General features: G+C 38.8%; 1 protein-coding gene across 4 annotated transcripts in view; it reads left to right on the top strand.

Annotated features, from left to right (window-relative positions):
• gab1 (GRB2-associated binding protein 1) overlaps nt 1-2,172 on the top strand; it is a 50,082-nt gene extending 47,910 nt beyond the window's left edge. For 3 of the 4 annotated variants that reach the window (XM_069166657.1, XM_069166656.1, XM_069166658.1), the window contains 2 exons: nt 73-201; nt 289-2,172. In XM_069166657.1, the coding sequence (XP_069022758.1) occupies nt 73-201; nt 289-447 (288 nt within the window). In that variant the 3' untranslated portion in view covers nt 448-2,172. Of the gene's footprint in view, nt 1-72; nt 202-288 lie in introns of those variants that run through there. The other variant, XM_069166659.1, reaches the window with a different exon arrangement.
• Nucleotides 2,173-23,399: the final 21,227 nt, after the last annotated feature.

The following is a 23,399-nucleotide window of genomic DNA, read 5'->3' as shown; positions in this document are numbered from 1 at the left end:
GTGTATTCAAATGTGATCTCTGTTCATTGTGACTCTGCTATCAATGAAACCATGTTTTCCTGGCTTACGCAGATCATGAAGCTTGCTGCGCCCATGACTGCGGATGGTGGGAGTAGCCCTATGGTGAAGCCGAAGGGAGACAAACAGGTGGAGTACCTGGATTTGGATCTGGAATCTGGCAAGTCTACCCCACCGAGGAAGGTAGGAAATGATCAGCCAACACACTCTGAACCACATGTTGTCAATGAGAAGAAGTTGAATTTTAAGACTGGCTTTGGCTTTCTCCAGATGAAAAGCAATGGAACTGGCATTACAGCATCAGATGAGCGCGTTGACTACGTGGTTGTGGACCAGCAACGGACACAAGCCCTTAAGAGCACCCGGGAGGCCTGGAGCGACGGCCGCCAATCCACAGAGACAGATACCCCCTCCAAAGGACCCAAGTGACCTTGTTGTCCCAGCCACCAACCCACTCTCCAAACCCCAGAACTGCTGAGCCTTTTACACCAGTGTAGGTTTCTGGTTTCTGCTTTGGGACGTTCCGACTGTCACGTTCCACCTCAACGAGATCCTTCGTGTTTAAGAGCCAGTGGAGCGTCATAGCCACTCAACTGTCTTTAGTTTACACTGCTGTCAGGCCGAGGAGAGCACTGTGTGTACAGTTGTAGAAAAGGGTGTGAGCCAGGAATTAAGCTGTACGCAGTATGCAAGCAGGTGGAACGACTGGACTTGTCTTCGGGGTTTGAATCATGCAGACTAATGAACTTTGAACATTCACTGCCTCCTATACGGATTCGAGTTTTTTGTTGTTGTTGTTGACTTTTCAATGGCCTGCGGGTTGACCCAGAGTTAACATTTCCTTAAATTGTAATGCTGTTTGATGTTGTTTTGGAGTGTAAAATGAAATCACTTGATAACATGATCACAAGACTTTGTCAGTGCAACACTACTAGTTAGCATAGCAGGTCAACAGTGTTGGAAAATCAACACTTCTCCTGTTTGAGCGGGCTGGAGTTTCAATGGACACTGCTCACCGGTCAGTTTTACAACTTCCTTCTGAAGCTACGGTGGATTAAACAGACCCTGATCTGTGTCCGAGGCAAACTTCAAACCAGAAACCCAGTACGAACGAATTTCACAGAGATGTATTACTTTTTTCTTTCAATGCAAAGGCAGATGATGAACTCGTTCATTTTTAAATGTAACTAAGTGCTAAATTCAAGCTTTGGATTCACTCGAGGTTTAATCCACTGAACATGATTTTTGATTTCCATTTATTTTGTAAGTGGAGATGCTTCAATCTGTTATAATGGAAGTGCAAAGACTGTACAAAAGTGTTATGTATATAAACAGGAAAAGTGTCCTTTATTTGTATGGAATATCCAGCGTGTTTGACTCGAAGGTATATGGATTCTGCAGGGTAGAATCCCGTACCTGTCTTAGATGGTATCAGGACTTGTGATTATTGAATGAATTACTGTGAGTTTTTAAACAGAGCGTGACAGGTTTTCTATAAGTTATGCAAAGGTATCATACTGAGGCTAGAGAGAGAGAGAAAATCAGGTACTCTTTATAAATGCATACTAATACGACTTTCCATTTCTAATTTATTTCTCAAGTTATTTCATCGGGTGGATGTCATGTCCATTTATAGCTCAGTATTCTTAATTCATATGGAGGAACATTTGCTACTCTGTTAAAATGCCTAGTTTGACAACCTCTGGTCAATTAGTTTCAGGAGTTCATTTCTCCTTTCTCTTCCTCATTTCTCTCCTCCTCTTAGGTTTAATTTATTTTTAACTGAACTGGTATACATTTTTGGGAAATTGACTGTCTCACATGGTCAACTTGATGCATCTTTCACAGATAGTTAAAGTCTTTGTCGGCATAGATCTGTGCTTTACTAACCTGTCAACTCTCCCTCAGAAATCCCAAGCATGTGCTACCACAAGATGAAAGTCATTGCTGTACATATTTTGCCATCAGTTAGATTAACGTGTATCTTTGACAAGATGTGCCTACTAAGTCATCTTCATTCTACTTCACTCTTTCCTTGATTGCAGTTTCTTTGTGATACAGACTGCAAAGCTGATGATGCTTTATCTTTTTTAATGAATCTCAACAGAAAATGTAAATTTTAAAAGTGGACTAAATAAAATCCAACCTCTTATGCACGTGTTGTCTTTATTAAGCATAATAATTGCAAAATCCAGAAAGAAGGGGAGCATCCAGAATATGAAGTAAGAAACCAGTCTACAAGTGACATGTTCATTTTCAAATGGTTTAGTATGAAATTCTCTGCTGGCTATGCTGAGTTTACTATGTTTAAGTTGTCTTTCTGTTCTCCGTTCTGTCCAGATTGGAATTGCATTAACGCTCAAACATCCTAAATTTCTTCCTCTCTGCCAGTTCAAATGGGCAGCCTGTGAATTTTCTTTCTTGAAAGCTTTCTAGATATAACATGAAACAATCCCATTGTAATCATACTTCTCCTTCCAACCTGGCAATGTCCACGTTTTCAGTCGCCTAATTTCCTACAATCGACCTTGACACGGCCTGATTTTGTGCATTTCTAGTTTTCTTTCAGCTGTCTATCCAGCCGCTACAGCAAAAAAAAAAATGTAACAGCTGCACAACTTTTGACTTTTAACCATTTTAAAAAGAACTAAAACTGAGTAATTGTCGCAGCGTGAAATGAGCCATGGTTTGACAAAAAAAAAAAACCGTACAAAATATGTTATTTTGGAAATTCATTTTAGTCAAGTTAAACGTGCATATCTTTTATAACTTTATTTTGCATGTTTTTATACCTTTTACGCGACCCAATCAACAGATAACGTCACTTCCGGGTTCCTTATTTGGTATGCTGAAACGCCACGTGCGGTTTAGCGTCAGAGTAAAGTTTGATGATGGATTAAGAAGACGGTTTCGTATTCCGCTGGGACAAGCACGTCATTTGAAAGTGCGGGAAATGTCTTCAAAGTGTTACAAGTAGGTGTGCGATCTTGGATTTGTTGGTATTGCACCTAACAGTTTAACAAGAAGTATTAACTTCAAGTATAACTTTGTTCTGTCAAGTAACCAATTTATGTCCAACTAAAGGAAAGTAATACGCCGTGTCTTTCTTCTACACTCAAAAGGCATTAACTCGGTAAATATTTCCTCTGAGATAATTAGTGCAAATATGACGTTTCCTCCAGAAACATTCAAATGACAGAACAATAAATCAACACAGGATCGGACTTGCATGTTGTTTTAGGACCCGAGTTCATCACTTGTAAACAACATCACTACGAAAACATTTCTATGACCAATGAGCAACTCGTTCACATCGGAAGATCACAAACAAAAAGCTATTTGAGTCTTGCACTGAGAAACTCTGTTTTGTCAGAAATATCTGGACATTCATAGTAAATATTGGTTTAAGGCTGACAGAGATGTAAAACTGTTTCAAAGTGTCAACAAAATATCCTTATTTTAATGCACATTTGTGCAAATCTGCTCTTAAGGATAATTCTGTTTTTTTTTTTTTTTTTACTATCTTTACCTTTTGTTAGTTTACACCATATATCTTCGTGGAGCTCATGTTATTTTAAAAAGTATCTCCAAACCAAAAATCTCACCTGAAGGTTCCAATATGGGAAATTTGCAATTTAGAGTCACCACAGAAGGCCACTAGATGGAGCTGTTGCTTGAAGGACTGTGTGGCTCCACTTTGCCTGTGTGCTTTCCTTTGGCCCACACCCCTCCAGTGCCGTCGCTTCTCCTGACGTCTTCCTGTCCGAGGCTCTGCGGTGCTGTTTCAGTCAAAATCACATTTGTAGTTTCTTCTCCATAAACATTACAGACCAAATGGCTGGTTTTATGGAGTGCTGTAAAGGCCTCTGAAATCCACGAGGTTGTTATTCAGATGCCTTCTTTTTGAAGTCATGTGTCTCTGTATGTCTGTTTAAAATACACTATTTACAGATAGCAAATTCACTATTGTTTCCGTAACACCTTGGAAGGATTTCTTCAAGGGGTCCCAACAAACATTATAATTATTTTTTTTGTTCAAACCACAGCTCGAAGGATTACGTTTCAAAACACATTTCTACTAATGTCCCACAATGTGCTGCTGTCCTTCATATAAATAAAAGGATCCGTTGGTTATCTTCTCAAAGTGGAGGTTCTTATTGTGAGGTCCAGACATCATTAAAGATTTCTGTGGATTTCAGTTATTTTTTTCTTTGTAAATGTGGGTCAGCAACAGAGACCTGTGAATAAACTTGTTTATTCGAATCACTGCTCCTGATTTACTAAATCAAATTAAATCAAGATTTGATCACAAATTACTAAAAACAAATAGGGAAAAAGAACCCCTTTTGCAGTAGGACCTGTGCTGGTGTGCATGAGCTTTTGTAGTGTTATCTGTTTAAAGTCGATCCCATTTTAACTGATATTGATGATGTAAGCTTGTTTTCTCCTTCTGCTTGATAAGATATGTAACAGCACCGACATATAACTCTCTCTGCTGGCTAATTATCATAGATTTATGGATTCAGTAGAGGCCGCCAGTTTATTGTAATCCAACATATGGACTGATTGGCTTCACAGTCACACCTAATCCCATAAATCTGTAGCACTAGACATCGTGACATGTATTCCATCCCCTATAAGTCTGGTTGTATGAACCCTTTTAATCAGTGTGCAAATAACCCAATTAAAGCAAGTCATTGGCATATTGGCATATCATTATAACTGCCACTAGTACATGCAGCAGGTTGTAAAATGTTGCCATTTGCTCTTTGCTTCATGCTTTGTCCAAATGGTATTTTCCAAATGTCCATGTCATGCTGCCCAGTGAGGCTGAGAGGATGACAGGTTAAAGCATGACATTGATGTTTGATAGGTTTTCACTCTTCTTTTCTTTCAGTGTTCGTATGAGTGGCTGTTTGTATTCTTAATACGTGAGAACTAGATTACTGATAGTGTCATCATCTAAGCCCACACATGGTTTATTTTCACTTTATAGTCTACACCCTCCCTCCTCCCGCCCCCTCCATCAATTAACATTTTATCAACTACATGTTTAAAAGTATTCTGTGTCTTACAGTTATTTCAGCTTCTAATTTCTCTTTTCTTCTTCTGAATCAACCACCTTGACAACATTACAAGAGATTGAAATGTATTGTAATTCAAGGTTTCCCACAGGCTGAGAATGTACTTGCTGTGGTGGGTGGTGCGGTGTTTTGACCGATGTACCTACAGAGACTCATGCAGCTGAGAGTGTAATCCAGTTTTGACCTGTCGCAAAAATGTACATGTCCCTTAGACAATTCATGTAGACTATTCATAGACTACTTCTCCTTTATGGAGATCAGCCTATGTGTGGTAAACACTGTAATTCACACTCACCTTGTCAATGGTAAAGACCAAATTTCTCCCAAACAATGTGCTATTAAAGCCTCATCTTCGTTTATATTTATTGTTAAGCAAATGCAGATTGGACTCTTTTGAGTGTTTTCAAGTGTTTTATCCTTTTTTATTCAGTTCAAAGCTTCAAGCTGTTTGGTTGTGGAAAAAGCATCTTAATCACTCTGCACGTCATAATGAGGGAATGTTTATCATTGAAATGCAACCTGTGCCTGCTCTGTTTGTTTATATGTATGCGTCTACCTACACAGTTGAATCTGTGTGATGCTGCAGCCTGGGGAGCCTCTATGCAGTATCTTTGGCACTGTGTGAATAATGGGGCAGGGAAAGAGTCTCTGGCTTCTTAACAGGGCCAGCAGAATAATTATGAGGCGAGCTGAGAGGCTGTTTCTGGGCAGCAGGGAGCCTGTGAGCTTTATTGGGTCGAGCTGGTCCTCCTGGACCTCTGCCTGGACTGATGGGAGCAGTGTCTGAGGTGGCCTGAGGTGCTGTCTTATAGGGCTAGTTACAGAGGTACACTGTGTGTGTGTGTGTGTGTGTGTGTGTGTGTGTGTGTGTGTGTGAGAGAGCAGTGACAGAGTCGAGTTACATTTTCAGACCGGTAGAGAACTGTGCAGGTGATCATGAACATGCTGTAACCGTGGAGATTTTAATGAGAATTTGCAGTGTTGCTCTTGTCAACAAAATCCTGGTTAATTAACACCATCAGTATAAGTGAAAAGTCAGCACTATAGACTTCAGTAAATTATGCAGTTGCATGTCATGTTAATGGGGAACACACTATGAGTGTTGAAAATGAATATTCCTCAAGAGACATGCTTGACCTAGTAGCCATTATTGAGCTGGCAGTGCAATTAATTGATGGGATACAGGCAGCTGCATGTGTCCTCTGCTGGTTACACTTGCAGCTCGTGTGCAGCCAATAGCCGTATTGATATTCAACAGTATGCAAGATGTTACAACAGATTAAACAAAGATATTTTGTTATGTATGAAAACAAAAAAAAAATAATCACATTTTGGATAAATGAATTGAACATTATATGTAATAAATGAGACATTAAACTTTAAGGAATAATACATTTCGATCTGCGGTCTGATACTGTTAATAGATTACTTCAAACATGCCTTTGGCATTTCTGTACTTCGATTTCTTGTGAAATAATAGCTGGCATACATTTTTAGCAACTGATGTTCAGGTTTTGTTAAAACTTTGGAGAAGTCTTGATTTAACTTTATGGTTAATTCAGAGGCTTTAGTCTCTTTAACCATGGGGCTGGATTTAACCTATCAGTATAGGAGCACAATTCAACAGAGCAAAAACAGATCCGGATGCTTGTCTTTGACGGGTTTCCTCCTTTTGGTAAAAATGCTCTGTGACACCATTTGCATTCTGGCTTTTGGTTGTCTAACTTGTCTCGGATCATCTGACTAAAATGCAGAATGTCTCCATACCCGCCTTCTGGTCTGTGTATTTCTGTGTTTTTTTTTTGTTGTTGTTGTTTTTTGGGAGGGGGGGGTTGTTGCTTTTTGTTGCTGCACCTCTACTTGGTACGATCTTTCCGCACGTGGTTGTTATTGTGCAGTATCACCAGTACCCACAGAATCTAAGGTACCTTTGGACTTTCGCCACAAGAGTTTTGGCATCGACTTGGTACTGAAGTATCAGTATTGGCACGTCTCTACCCAGCAGAACAAGTGAATGTGTGTGTGATGATAGACTTATTTACAATAAACTATTTATCAAATGATAATGTTGACGAATGAATGAATCTGGTTGTCACCTCATCGCAAATAGAAATCCCATCATGTCTACAAGACCTCAGACAATGTAACGATTAGTAAGTGTTGGCTTGTTGTCTGTAGTGGTTTTATTTCTTCTAAGGAATGTTACACAGTTAGCCAGTAGAAACTTTAAAAAAAATTTTTTTATCCTGCCAATGTTTGAGTGTGACTGTTGTTTGAACTCCAGTTCAACTTACCTGTCTCTCTGAATAAATATCCTGAATCTTGGATGTACTTCTAATCAAATGCATCTGATTACAGTACTTCCTGGCAGGCTGGTATTGAGCCATCTATAGGGCTGTTTACCACATCTGTCACACTCCCTCATCTTCCAATCTTGGCAGCCGGTCTGTCATTCTCCTAACCCTCAACCCACTCTGTCAACCTCTCATCTCGTCCTCATGCCACTTTTCTTTGTCTCACTGCCTCTCTAGCTTTTTGTCTTTCATCTCCGTTTCAAACCTCTAATCACATTACGGCCGAGCCAATGCTAGAGTGAATCTGAAACAACCCACAACATACCATCTAATGGCTGAGTCCACGAACATCTATTTTTTTTTTTATTACGTCCAGACAAAATCAATTTTCTTAAAAATCAACTCTTTAGCCAGCCATCCAGCAGTATCCTCTCGACACTTACCTTCCTAAAGCATCCTTATAAGATCCATAGAAGTGGATGGGCGCTATAAATAACCAGTGATTTAACAAAATAAAAATGAAGAGATTGTTTATCAGTGCATGCATGATTACTTGAAAAGTAAAAAAAAAAAAAAAAAAGTCAAGTGAAGGTTTTTTTTGTGTAAATCTGCTTAAATCTTGAATACTCGGTGCTCTAACTTGTTTGTGCATATAATGATTGGAATGTACATGAAGAAGAAAGCATGTTTTTTAGTTCATTTCTCTGTGTATTTCTAGATCAAAGCAACCCTCATCTCCCCTGTCAAGTCCCGATCACTCAGCAACAACTTGGCCTCACCTGCCTGCCTGTGCCCCGTCTTTGACATTATACTGTGGATCCCACATCCTGGCAGCGCGCCAGAGGAGAGAAAAGTGAGTGATTTAGAAACCCTGCCTCTTTCCCTTTGCTCGCTCACTCTCACCAAAGCCGGCTCTAATCAGATTTTGCAAAGGCTTGAGTTTTTGTGTGCGACTGCAATGTCATCAGCAAAGATTTGGAGCAGTAAAACCATTACAGTATTGGAAAGACTGGTAATTGTATTTAGAAAGCAGGATTCAACAGGAAATCGTAATTCAGCTTATGATTCGCGTCATTTTCCACTCTACAGTTTCACTGCATTTATTGCACACTGGCACAGGTCCATTAACTAAGCTGATGATTATTATATTACCATGGATATAACTGCACATTTCTATTGCTCCAGATACTAACTTTGCACTGCATAATGAGGCACTATTAATTTTTAATAGCTGAAGGAGTTTGCCTGAAGATAATACTAAATTTATCCCTTTTGATAATGCACTTTTATGCTTAGGCTAACATCAGTCACTAAATGCACCGTCGGACTAAATTCTGCCCAACAGTTCAGAGATTTATGAAAAGGTTTTACTTATCCCCTCAACCCTCAGAGAAGGGGATCTTGCATACTAAGATATCGATCACTGATTATGCAGCTGTCTGATGATGGTATTTTCTCACTGTGGGAGTCCATAAACACAAATATAGATTCTTGAGTCTAGTCCTGACTGTATCTGGATATGTTTCTGCCTCCGTCTTCACTTTTGGTTTTATGGTTTGTCAGCTGTTCATCTGCAGAGCTGGTTGCTTGGCAGTCTGACAAGAGTGTCAGCAGGACTTTACCACATCATTACCAAGGAAAATCTAAAAAATGCATAAACCCTATATAATTGAGGCGACGCAACTCAATTAGCATAAAAGAAGCTACCGTAATAATCTTAAAATGTGAATTACCCCTTCTGTCTGCGTTTGCTGTGTGGTCATGCATGACGTGCTTTACTTCCCCTGGAAACTTTTGCAAAGTATTTAGATGATCTAATGCCATAAAACTACACACTCCAATACAGCAGGTGGCAGTTTGCACCTTTTACAGAAGGTTTGAGAATTCTTTAAAACCTCAAAAGAAAAAGTAACATCAGCCTAAAATGCCACATTCGCTAAAGTTTCTCCCACATTTTCTGATCGTGTCACCAGAATAATCTGTTGACATCTTCTTTTTTTATCGTGGAGAATTGCTTAGTGAAAAAAAAAAAAATCTCTGATGTAGTCTGCATTGAAAAAAATAAATTTAACTGAGCCATTGCTCCCTCCTCTCTCCCAATCTCATAAAATCCTAATTAATAATGCCACACTTTAATGAACAACCTTATCAGGCTCATAATTTACGAATAAATCTCTTGTATAAAGTTATCTTTCATTTAAATATAAATGATCTCACGCTGACTTGCACGTCTCCATGCAAAACGGTGATGTTTCGCAGTCATCGGTCACTATCGGGGCCAAGTTCTGCCCATTTTGATGGTTTATAAAATGTCCAATCGGCACCTCTATTTTGAAAGCCATGTCTAAATGACCTAGCACCTATGAATCTTGCAGTGAACCGAAAAATACTTTAGTTCTCACCTTGTTGTACCCTTCTGGTTTCATCAGTAACATACCGTTGTGTGGTCTTGAGGGCAATTTGTTAGACTATGAATTGATATTTTAGATCTTAGCTCTGCAGATTTCTGGAAAAATCAGTGATTGTGAAAAGCTGTAAAGTTGTTGAGCCTTGCTCCTTGAATGTCTCTTAAGATGCTCCCCATTATGGTTTGGACAGCATTGCGCTGCAGCATTCCACCACTTATTGTTTTACATTAGAGATCATCAGTGCTGTGATTAGGTAACAGCACTTTGTGACATGCCGGTTTCTGCTGAAAAGCATGCACCTCATCAGATATGAGTTGCTTGAAGTGTTTTTTTTTTTTTTTTTTAATCAGAGGTTTGCTGGTGAGGGACACTTGACACTTGACACGGCTCAGTGTGTCTGGCGTCTGTTTTTCCAGTGAAAACAGCCATCCGTCTGTGTAATAGGCCATGTCAAAAGTTACTGACAATCAGCAATAACTTTGAGACTGAGCTGCATTAGCCATTGAAAGGAACTCTGATAAACTGTAAAAGCCCATTGAGTAAGTAAGCAGGCTTTGATGCATCATGATATCTTGACAGTTGTTGTCTCCTTCTCATTGACTCTCCTTTGTGAAGACATTAAATCCTTCACTTTATGGTATCTGCACACATTCTTCCTCTTTACTTGAGATTTACAAATCAGAGATGCAGTTGTAACTTAATTATTTGTTTTTTTTAGTTCATTAAGTAGTTCATTTTGAAGGTGCAGTGCTGGCAATCAGTTGATTAAGTCCTTAATGTGCTGTTGTGACAATTATAAATATTGATGACCTGTTATCATTTTAAAAAGAGTCCATTCATATTCATAAATACGTTGAAATATTGAGTGATTTATTCATTGTTTATTTAATCTATTTTTGTGTTCAAAATTCATTCATTATTGTTTTGTCAATCATCCGCTAAGTAGCCTGATCAGCTATCCCGAGATCGATTGCTTTTGTCTTCGCCTGCAAACCCGGGGAATTCAGGGTGTTCTCCTCCTTCCAGTAAATGCGTTCATTGAGGAAACATCACCATGTCACTCTTGTGTGATTATTTCTCCCCGTTTTCAGGGGCGTAACACTGTTGTGTGATCAGTGTGTCTGCACTGTGCTGTACATTGAAAAGAAGAATGGGCCAGATTACATTGAAAAACTGTGCTTTTATGTTTTTCTCCAGCTGTTCACTTCAGTCTATGGATACAAAAATGTTCACGATTTTTAATTTTTTTTTTTTTTATATATATCTTTGAAAAAGGCAATAAACACAAACAATTGTATGCACATGGTATTTGAGGTATGTAGGATTGCTTCTTTTATACTTTTGAACTTTTTGGTTTTTCAACAAAGATGAACACATAGCTGACAGTGGCATCCATCTGGTGAATAGTTTCACTCATCATTATGCCCCATTGAAGGTGAAAACAGGCTTCAGTTAACAAAAGCTTTTGACCTCTTGTGCACTTTGGTGAATTGTCAGCAGAGTTGCAAAGTTGCAGGTCAGAACCGGGGGAAGTGAAGACGGTATATTATCACTGTGTGTGGTATGGGTTTAATAGTTTAATGATAATCTGTGTTTGAATTGAGTGCAGCTCTTGTTGGCATATTTTACACATAATAAAAAGGCTGTGACCTTAAACCTTCTGTGAAGTCTCTGTGCTGACTGGATAGGAACCACTCTGATACAAATATTCGCAATACACTGAATTAACTGCCTCACAATGTGTTTTTTCTTTTCCTTAAAAAGAGCACTGCTTCAACATGTCCCAGTTGAAAAAGACAAATATGAATAATGATAATTTGTTAGAGGATCTCATCCACCATCCCTCCTCTTTTTTTGCCGACTTTTTATTATTAAGTCTTTTTTTTCCCTTTTTGTTTTTCCCACAGTATTGACTTTCTTGCTGATAATCTCTTGTATAGCGTTTTGCTGTTGTTATATTTGTATTTCTTAATTTCAGTGGGATCAGATTTCCTTTTCCTTTTGCAGTCGCTCTGTTTTCTTTTGCTGGAATCCCTTTAACACACACAAACCCCTCATTTAAATACAACGATTTGCTGTATAAGCTCTGTTATCACTAGACTTTGAAGCAAGACAACAATCATAAACATAGTCAACCAAAACTTGATTCAGGAATTGTTCAGGAAATGTCCTTTTGCGGCCATCTCTCCGGATTAGATTTAAACTGAAAATCTGTGGTGGGATTCAGAGAAAGCCCTGGCAGACTCCCAGATGTCTAAGACGTTTGTGATAAACTACATGAAACCTTTATAGAAGGTCAAAAGATCTTATTACGGGTTGAATAATTTCAAATGTTATTTATCTTTTACTTTTAATAGACTGCTCGAGTATGCATTATCAAACCTTCTTTGACTGTTAACCAAGACCTTAGTTGGCATGTTTTCATTACGTTTCATTCACATCATGAAGTGTTTTGCAGGTTAAGGGGGTTGAATTACTTTGCAACTGTATTTGTATTACACTTGTTCAGTGAATATGTGTATACGAGTTTAATCAGACACATTTGACCACTGACAGATGGAGTGAATACCATTGGCTATCTCATTACAATGGCATCAATCAAGGAGTGAGATACATTAGCCAACAAGAGAACAGTCAGTTCTTGAAGTTGATGTGTTGTTGACAGCAGGAAAAACGGGCAAGTCTTGTCATACGAGTGACTTTAAAAACGTTAAACTGTGACGTCTAGACAACTGGGTCAGAGAATAGTCAAAACGGCAGGTCTTTTTCCAAGTATTCAGTGGTTAGTACCTACGACATGGTCCAACACTGGCACGTGTGGTTCAATCCCACAGCAGAGCTACTGTAGCACAAGTGGCAAAAAAAATCTGAGTACTGGTTAGGATCGAAAGAAGTCAGAACACAGTGCATGACAGCTTGGTGTGTTGCTGCAGTCCGGTCAGAGTGTGCCCATGCTAATCCCATGGATCTGAATATTGTTTCAGATCACACACCCCTTCATGGCAACAGTATTCCCTGATGGCGGTGGCCTCTTTCAGCAGATTAATACCCTCCTGCCACACTGCAAGAATTCAGTAATAGTTGCAGGAACATAAAGAGTTCATGCTGTTGACCCAGCTGCTGAAATTCCCCAGATCTCAGTCTGAATGAGCATCTGTGGGATTTGCAAGTCCAATTTGTATAGACCCACCCTGACAACGTCCAGGGTTTAAGCAGTCCCTCCAGGAGTTTTTTTTTGGATTGTTGCAATCAAAAATGGTGGATTTTGGTGGATTTTCTCAAACTTTTGGTGTAATTTGTGTTCAAATTCTGTCAAAGTTTAAATTAGTTTAAAACTAATATAACATACAGTATTCCTCATTTTAACAAGAAGACCACATTTCCCACAAACCCTGTCACTTCTGTTTTTTTAGTTTGTTACGGTATCCTCCGGCGCATGAAGTTTGTTTTCCTGACGAGAGGCGCACAGCCTTGCTGATTTTTATTAATTATTTAGGTTTTGTTTAAAAAGACTACTTTATCAGGGCCAGAATTTTGCTGCGAGATTGCGGGTATAGAGCATAATTTAATTGATTCCTGCAAATTTAGCATTTATAATGCAGGAAATTCCCACACACATCTGCAGCGATGCCACACTAGGTTCAGCTAATTTAAAGTGCAGAATGGGGGGCAGCTGCCTGGAACGCTGTATCAGACGGGACGACTTCCGACCGACCTGACTCACCATGCTGTGTGTCCCTCCCTACAAGGCTATGAGCACCCTCTGCTGTTGCAGTATTTCTGGCTAGCATTTACACACACGTTTCAGTCATGTAAACTTGAAAACATGCCAACATGGATCACTGGCTAAAACGTAAAGCTAAACCATCTAAAGTGGAACCCGCTCAGACAAAAAAAAAAGGAACCCAAAAGAACTAGTGTCAGCGCAAGCAACAGTGTCAGTGATGTTAAAGTTAATCCTATGGATACTCAGACAAGTAACTGGCAGGTTACTCAGAAGCAGCAGTCCATAGATAAGTTTCAGGCTCCGTGGCTCCAACTAAACAGTCAAATGAGCTGTTGTAAAATGTGTGGTGCTGCGCCGTTCACCAGCCTACGTTACAAAAAGTCAACTTTAAGTCGCCACTTAGATGGTGTTTCTCAAACAGCAGCCTTTAAAAGGAAACGTGAGGCAGATTGTGCAAAGAATGCGATGGCTAACGCTATTGAAGTTGCTCAGTTGCAGCGTGAGGAGGAAACGAAGGGGCTTCTCAACGCCACCTACTTTATAGCAGAAAACTAAAAAGCCAATTATAAATTTGGTCTTCTGGTTAAATTCATGACAGATATGGATTGCCCTTCTTTCAAAAAGCAGAACACGGACACATCAAATTATGGAAGCTATGGGAAAGGTCTGTCAGATATGCATCAAGCTATTTCAGGTAGTCTCCAGGAGGATGCTGTGTTTCTTACTGCTGGATGAGTCCACAGACTTACTGTAAGTAACAGGAAGTGACTTATTACTCATAAAGAATAACAACACTGAGGCAGCTAAAAAAGATGACCACTAATGAAGAAGAAAGACAACAGATTACAGAAATGTATATAGTTTAGAGAACTTTAGTTGGTGAAGTACAATGAAATAAAATCAAAGGTAGGAGTAGGATGAGTAAGACCTGTAGTTAAGCTCACAAGTAAGTGTCGCCCCAAAGTGTATAAATCCCCCCTATAAGTATTTAAGGGGGAAATTCCCCCCCACTCCAGTTTGGAAAGTGAAATTCACGGCTTTAAGCTGTAATATTTTTCAGCAGAGCTGTTCAGGACATTTTTTGTGGGAATTTTGCAAAAATGCAAGCATCCACAAACACTATAGAGAGTGCTTGAATTCACATTAAAATTGTGATTGCAAGTGTCTTGCAGGGACTGCTTAAAAAAAAATATCTGCTGCTAACACCTTGATGCCTAAAACGACAGGACACCTTCTTTATTGAGCACAATACTAGACCAGTGGATTTAATGTTGTGGTGGATCCATGTATTTGTAGATGCGGTCCATTTACATAAGCATTTAATCCCAGTTTCCAGCCATTTGAGCTTATCAGAAGAGAGGGGGCAGAAATAAAGGACTACATTAGTTTATGGTGTGCAAATAAATTGCATTATACACTGCCGGGTGTATTCTGAAGTTATAGGCTCCCACAACAAAAGCAGTTTAACACTTGGCCAATATGAATAGAGGTGAACCATCAAGACAGGAATATGTTCAGGGCTTTGTTTTATGTGTCCCTGGATTGGCATGCTGAAATGCCTTTTTGAAACTGGAGTCTGTCCAGTTGTCAGTGAAAATGATGCTGATTTATTTGAGCTGAGGGAAGAGAAGCAGGACAGAGGCTGTGTTTCTCTCTAAAGCTTTCCATTTGGTAAATGAAGCTTAGGTGTTCACTTTTCTCTCTTGACATGGGCCTGAAGCACGGTGGCATCTGCTCTAGTGCAGAGTAGATAACATGACATTTTTGCCCACATACAAATTATTTCACACAGTCTGCTGCTTTAGCACATAATTATGCACTTCTTGATAAACAGCTGATCTCATGGTGAAATTAGGAGTATGATTCAGAGAAAAAGCAAAAATAAATGAGCAAATTATGATCAGAGAATTGCATAAGTTACCCATTTTGTTATCTATCTCATTCCAAATAGACCGTTTCCTGGTCCTTCTGTGGTTATTATTCTGCACAGATATTGCTGTATTAACTTGGTCAAATTGAGTTTTACAGGACTTCAGTGACAGAATAATAGGCTGCAATTAGCATTTAAATGCTGATTATTATTTATTCAAATGTTTCAGCAAAAGTGTATTTGTACTTTTTTTTCCCTTATGAATTCATTTTTTGTGATATTTAATGGTGAAATCCTCCAATAAGAAGTCAGATGCCTTCATTATGCGCTTCATACTAAATGTTTTTTTTTTAAATAGTTTTAAAAATACAAAGTCTAATTGCTTTTCTGCCTTCACTTTAACCACAGAAAATACCAATGCTTTGTGTAAGCACATCCTTGTGTTTTGCTATTCTTATTGTTTCTCATAGGGGCAAAGGGGAAAGTAAAAAGATAACCCATGAATTCTCAATGCAGGACTTCTCTCAGTTGCTCAGGATAGTTCATTACTTTGTCTTTTTTTTCCCCCAAACATACCATTTTTATCAGTTAATTTAAAAAGATGCAGTGTGTAGTCCTGTCTTGTCATACCACTTTATTCATTTGGAGGCGATAGTGAGACATTGTGGTGCCCAGTCTGCTCTCAGTCGAGCTCTCAGAAATTCGGCAGTTTGCTCAGATTTTGTTTGCTCTTGTCCGTCCGTTAGTTAGTAGTTTAAGCCTGTAGTTTAAAGTATAACTTGCTTATCTCTGTTTTTTTTCTTTTTTTTTTTTTTTTTTCTTTTAGCAAGAAAACAGCCACAGCATAACCATGTATTGATGCTATTTGAATAGTTTGTTTGAATACAGTTTGTGCTGTCATTGATTTCAGTAAAGTAAGAAAAGAAAGTTTTGAATTATCCAAACCAGCTCAGTATGCCTGGTTTGTCTGCCACATAAATTGCCTCAGTTTGGTAGATGGTTTGATTATGAGCTGGTTGATCTCGTTACATTAAGTTATTCTAACTGGTCTTGACAGAGTATCAGCAAACAAGCTAACTTAACGTATTGACACATATTGACAATGACAAGCGCACACAGAGAGAGGGTCGGTAAAGAAACGGGGATGGTAAAAATGTTGTTGATTCTTTTATTCCCACGGCCCTCCAGGATTTCTGACCGATGGCCAGCAAATCCCTGGCCAAATGTTATAAGGTTAGCTACCTAGCCACCGTTCGCATTAACAGCAATAACATGCTTCTTATGTGCAAAGAGTTTCAGCCATTGTTGAGTTTACGGTCTCATTCATCGTAACAAAAAGTTCAAAAACACTTCTTTCTCTTCCTTTCATGTTGGACGGAGGGCAGACTGGATGCTACGAGGACTATCTTCTGCCTGTTGAGATGCATTTAGAGGACATCACGGTACAACAAGTACAAATCAGTACGGCAGTAAAGTGCCACTGTCATTATGTTGCCAACACTTTACTGAAACTTGTTTTACATTGTGTGTATGCTGTGCTGCCAAACATCTGTAAATCAGTGCAATCTCACTTTAGCATCTCATAACCTGCTCTTCGATTTAAGTGTGTTTGAAAGACTATAAAAATCAATGTGACATAAGTACAGGACATTCTCACTAATCATCCAGTGCATCCTTCTGCCAAAATATGCATCAAGCTATTCATAGTTTATAAAGGAGTAAGTACATGCTCATGTAGCGTTTGATAACAAGGATGTAAAACAGGACTTTTATGTGTCCCTGTTATGAACACGCAGAGGGGAGAATCAGGCCATAGCTGAGTGTTTTAACTCATCAGGTTGGTAGGTATGGCTTAAACAAGCAGTCTTGCTTGCTTATTTTGTAATGTTTTAATGCGACAGTATGCTACTTTGTTCGTGCTGTCTGGTGCTCACAGTGCCTTGTGGTACCTTACCAGGAATCTTACAGCTTGTTCAAACAGCCCTGCGGACTTGTTCCAACAGCTCAGACCTTTTAAAACTGCCTCTCTTGCTGTCCAACCTTGTTCCCTGACTTCGCCCTTTCTACAGTGGCCTTTTCTAGAGTTTTTGTTTTTTTTTTCTTCTTTTTTTCCTCTTAAGATGTCAAGCAGGGAGGGTGTCTCAGGCTGCTGTGCTGCAAGGACTGCAACTGTTTGCAGAATCTCTTGATGAAGCTCCAGTAAACACATCAGAGAGGCTGCGCAGAAGCTTTCCCAGAGCTGTTTTTGGCTGCGCTGTGGCACTGTTGTCTCTTCACGTCTGTCTTCTTTTCTTCCTTATGTGTACAGACAAACACGGAGGTTGAGCTGGGATGCTGACAGAAGTGACTAAGGCTTCATCTGACGTCTCTCTTTTATTCACGGTAAGACAAAAGTACTGACAGTTTTTTTGGGGGGAATTACTTGAGTGCCGTTGCAGTTTTTTTTTTCTTTCCATACGATAGTTACCATTTGCAAAGATACATTTAAACATGCATAAAAATGTAAAAACATATTTAAACAACCTGGAACCATTTTTGAGAGGCATTTCATAGTTCATCATGTAGTAGTCAACTGCAAAACTGGCCAAGAAAGTCAGCAGTAGGCCCACAAATGAATTTACAGATTACTTCTCCATCCAGATAATTAAAATCAAATTTTTCTTTTGATTTTTATTAAATGAATTCGTATGTAAATACATATACATTTTCTGCCTATTTTCTATGTGCTTGAAGAAAGATAGCCAGGTGACTTTCTTGGATGGAAAAATCACTGAGAACTGAGCCCTGAGTGATGCTCAAGCTTAGTGAGCACATCTGTGCATTTACTGCTACTCTCTGATAAATTTGTTAGAGTTTGCAAACAGAAAGTATCTGTATTTGTACATATGCTCGTGACCATCTGTGCATGTGTATTTGTGTAATCCTTGTGTGTATTTAACAGATGAAAGGTGCATTGAAGAATAGTTGATCACAAACCTTGGTACACAACCCAAGGCTTCATATTTCAAGCATATTTGATGCAATCTGCTTGAGTTTCAGCCTCCGCTCTATAAACAGATGAGTGTAATTTGTTTTGTCATTTTCGCCAATATGCTTTTTGCCACTAACCTGCTTTCCACTGAGCACCCAAAAGCACTGAAGAGTGAAAGAGCTGTAGTTATTATTTTGATCATGGTCTCACCAAAGTACACTCACCCATCCACCCACATATAAACAGTTACATATCCTTTAAAATACACTCTGTTAAAGCAAATGGGCCTATGTGGCTTGAACTGAAGCTCAACCAACCGTGCAGCTCAGGACCAGGCCACACTGACATGCTCTATCTAAGGCTATCTGAGGTGAGCAAACCCAGAGCATTTGTACAGTTTCACAATCGCTATCCAATTTAGAGCGCTGCTTTTTAGGTCTAATGCGTCTAAACGGCTGTCCGGCTGAGACGAACAGCTCCTTCTGGATGAGATAAAGCACACTCAGTGTTTCCCAGTAAGATCGATGGGCACATTTGCATGCCGGGCTGTCAGTTTTGCCACTGCCAGACCTCCTTCTTCCTTAATTTCTTTTTGGGCTGTCTTACTTCTTTGCATTTTACAAAAGGGAGTACGACATAAATTACGAGTAGTTAGGGGAAGGCCATGATGTCCAACGTATTAATCACACTTGACTGGCAATGGTCTTTAATTTCTTCCCCTTTAAGTGGTGACTGTAGTGAAGAGGACAAGTAAGCCATGCAAATAAAACATTGGGTTGTGGCTAATGAATTGACCATGTGACTAGGTTTTCCAGGCAGTTAAGCTAGAGGTTAATTCTGACATCACGCATGCAGTATTTTATTGTTATTATCTTCCTCATGTTCACGGCCTAATTACCTGAAATTAGACATTTGATTATCACTGTACGGACAAAAGTAAGATTAATTATTATTTTTATTCATGGATTGTCACTTGAAAATTTGAGTTAGTATTAGTAGTGTCACCCTGATTGTGTGTTAATTGTTTCTTTTGCACAACTGCTCCTCGTGCTCGTGATTTTTTTTTAATAATGTTTTTTGTTTAGAAAAGGATAGCAGCCTTCTTTAGGGGTCCTTTTCTCGCACATGTAGCTTTAATTAGCGGGGAAAAGCATGTAGCTTTAAGAAGAAATCTATATTTGTTTAACATTTATGTTGAAAAATAATCTGTTGTAAATTGTTCATAAGACTGAAAATATTTTTCCGCCATATCAGTAGTAGTAGATATACTGTATGTATAGTAACATAAAAGCTGAAGCGCTTTACATGCAGATCAGGACAGACAACAGATGAGCAGCAGTGTTGGTGAGGGGGGCAGGTTGATGACTGTGGAAACAATTATGAGAAAATGGATAATGGCAACTCGGTCACTCCAACACAGTTTCAATCTGTACGTCTGCAAACCAGAAAACAATACACTGAACGTCATGACCACTCACAGATTAAGTGAATAATGTTGATTATCTCGTAACAACGGGGCACATCAAGATCAGGGATATATGACGTGAGCATAAATGAAAAGTTGATTCTTGTAGTCAACATGTTTTATGTCTTTTTACTGTTTTTTACAATGCTGTTCTAAACAATCCATTTACATTGTAACAGTAGTTTTAAATGTTGTTTTTTTCCCCCCTCTAACTTTTCAGCAGTAACTGTGTCAGAGAGAAATATTTTGGATATAATTTGAATATTCTTTTTTTTTTTTCCTCTCAAACCTGAAAACTAACCTGTTGCATGAAGCTGTCAAAAATGAAATGATGTCTGACTTTCAATGTACGTGACCATCTGTGGTACTCCGAAGGCAATTGGTTGGGAGCCTAAGTGTAAGTGTTGTAACGGAGACCTAACAGTGTCCCAGAGTTCTCAGCTCACATTGACACTGACTGACAGACTGTTTCTGTTGATCACAGACTTGAGTCCCTTTGGAGAGTAATACCTCCTCCAGCTCATGAATACAATAAGCTTTAATGCAGATACCCATAAGAACTGATGCTCTGGTTCATAAACCTCCAGGTGCATCTTGGGGGAATGTTTAAAAATAGCTCGTGTAGGAAGACGAAATGTGCTGTGCTGAGTGTGTTTAAATATCCAGTGTCGATTAAAGTGTAAAATATTCTTCAGAAACAGGCTTGTGTGTTGGCTTCACAGCAAGTCAGATAATAAATGAATCATGTATATTGTCGCCATTCAACAGTGTTAAGACAATGTGAAGCACATGATGAGTCCTGATGGACAGAGGTTTGATTTGGGCTTGTGACATGGTGCACAGGTTGTACTACCCCTCCACGGAGAGATTGGGCATGGGAAGTAGTCCAGCGGTTAGCCGTATGCGTAAAGAACTGCAAAACTTGTCATTATTCATTCTTCCTCCTGTCAATGTGAAGTATTACTGTCTCTTCCAGCCTTGACACGCTCTTACCAAATCCACAAGGGGCCTTTCGTTTAACTGCTGTTCCCTTCACAGTGATGTTAAATGGCTCATTAGTAAGGCTAAGGTGTCATGTACTGAAGGACAAATGTATTGGCTCTGCAGCTTTACCTCCGCTGTCATATACGTAGAGTATGGAGAGCGGAGATAAGTGTCGTCTGTACAGCTCCAAAAGCCGGTTAGCTCTGAAACCAGTGAAGTGATGCATTGAGGAGATTTTAATTCTCTTTTGACATTAATTTAGAAATTGCTTTTGACAGTGATGTCAAAGGCGTCTTTCAGGCTGCTGTTTTGAACTGGCAGTGCTTTGATCCCTGCATAAACATTTAGCATTCATCCACACTGAAAGCTTTTGGGGCTCCGAAGCTTCAAGTCAGGCAGAGAGAAAAATGCACACTCAAAAACACATGTAATGACCTTGATTATTTGACATAAACTAACCGTATGATGTATATATACATACATATATATATATATATATATATATATATATATATATATATATATGATGTCTCATAATTTTGATTTATGCCATTGCGTATAAGGCTTTAAAGAATACATAACCGTATGATGTTTCCTTGGAGTTCATAAAATTGCCTCTATACTATCAGTTAAGGGAGACATGGGCTGTGGGTCAGGGTCAATGAACAGAAGTATGAAATGATCAGACTGTTTACCCTCAATTTAACCGGCCGTGTTTGTGTTGTTGAACTTGCATGGTTCTCTATGGTCCAGTGTTGCTCTTTACTTATTTGAGGAGATCTATATGTTTATTCACTTTAACTCCAAAAATGAGTTTAGAAATACCTTGTACAAACTATATTACGTACATGTAGCCCTGAAGGCTGTCACATCTTTTTATTTTTTTAATTTTTTTTTATAGAAGAGGGATAGAGAGGTGGTTGTGACAATCGACACTGGTGCTCTGGGTTGGACTGCCAGGTTTATGCCAACGTTAGCATCCTTGCTACTTAGGGTGCGTTTAAAGTAATGCAGACATTTTGGTCTGATTGTGTGAGATTCAAGGTTTGACCATTTATAATTTAACTATGGGCTTTAATTTAGTCCCTCTGAGAATTTGCGATCTTGTAATTGCAAAATTAATGCAAATTCAAGCAATCTCTGCAATATTCACAGGAGCTTTACATTTTTGCAAAATATATGCCTTCAAAAAAATGTCAATAGAAGCTCTGCTGAGGTAATAAGGCACAAAGTAGTATAACTCTTTGTTCAGGTATAGCAACAGTTTCTTCTCTTGCTTAACCGAGCCATTAAAAAAAAAAAAAAAAAAAAAAAAAAATTACAGATGGAAATAAAGTGGGTTACATTACATTTAGGATTATAGGAGGTTTAAATAGAAAAAATGATTTATAAGTTTCAGTTGGTTGATATTTATTTATTTGGAAGTAACCCAATGTTGCTGCACTAGAGTATAAAATGTTGTTATATATTATTTACACCATTGATCTTATTCTCTTTTATATATCTATTCTATTCCACTATGAAAATGTATATTTATTGTGCACATGTGAATTGATGTGTTATGCAATGTCAACAAATGTCTCCTCCATGATAAATATTAAATAGGGAGAAAAAGGTAAACCAATAAAAATGTGGTTAATAAAGACAAAAAGAGGCTTTTCCTCAAAGTTAATTAACTCATTGCATTGACTCACATTGTTTTGTGCCAGCAGTTTTTTAAACAGAAAAGTGTGGGAATGTGTTTAAGATTGGAATTTTGTCGGGTCCGGCACTATCACCGAGCGGATCTGCAATGCAAAACAATTTCATTGGCATGTTTGCCTTTGAAAATGGGAAGTTGTTGGAAAACTTTGCTCAGCATCGTTTCTCTCAAGACTAATTTCCCACTTCATTATTTGTCACTCTCTTTCTCTTTCTTTGTCTATGAACAGCCCAGTTTTGTCATCCTGTCCTGCTTTGCTATCAGTTTAGAGGAAGAAATAGATTGTCTCCTCGCTCCCGTAATCAATTTGTGTCAGCACACCAGGTTTCTCTCTGGAAGTGCCAATGCCCTGAGAACACATGGTATTCACAAAATGAAATAATAGGGCACCATGAATTCTGTAGAGAGGCTGTCTGTTTCACTTAAGTTTTGGGAGATCACCACTAGATAACTCTTGATAGCCTCTTTTATCCTGGCACCAGTGCTGCCTCAGTTTTCTTTTCTCTGGTGGTCTGTCAACAATACATATCTGCTTTCTAATTCAATATTACTATTTTAAAGCATATTTCTTCAGATATTTCTTCATTACTCATTGATGCTCTTTTAATAATCTTCAATTTTAGCTGTGGTTTAATAAGCATTTCCTTCTCAGCGCTGATCGACCATCACAACATCCCATGATATTCCCTCAGTTTTTCCACAAACTACCACATGCTGTGATATTTCTGAGCACTCTAAATAAAGCAGTTTTTCATTTTCACCCTAAGGCAGACAACAGCATCTAGCAGACACATAGCCATACATTCAGTTAGTCATTGAAATTCATGAGGAGAGGGGTAAAAAAACGGGCAATTTCTCAAAAGCAGGTTTACAAGC

Source organism: Embiotoca jacksoni, unplaced genomic scaffold (genome assembly GCF_022577435.1).
Source record: "Embiotoca jacksoni isolate LCO1_2020_lvr unplaced genomic scaffold, fEmbJac1.0.p SCAF_4, whole genome shotgun sequence".
In the NCBI taxonomy this organism is placed as follows: domain Eukaryota; kingdom Metazoa; phylum Chordata; class Actinopteri; family Embiotocidae; genus Embiotoca; species Embiotoca jacksoni.
This window is presented reverse-complemented; position numbering and strand designations above follow the sequence as displayed.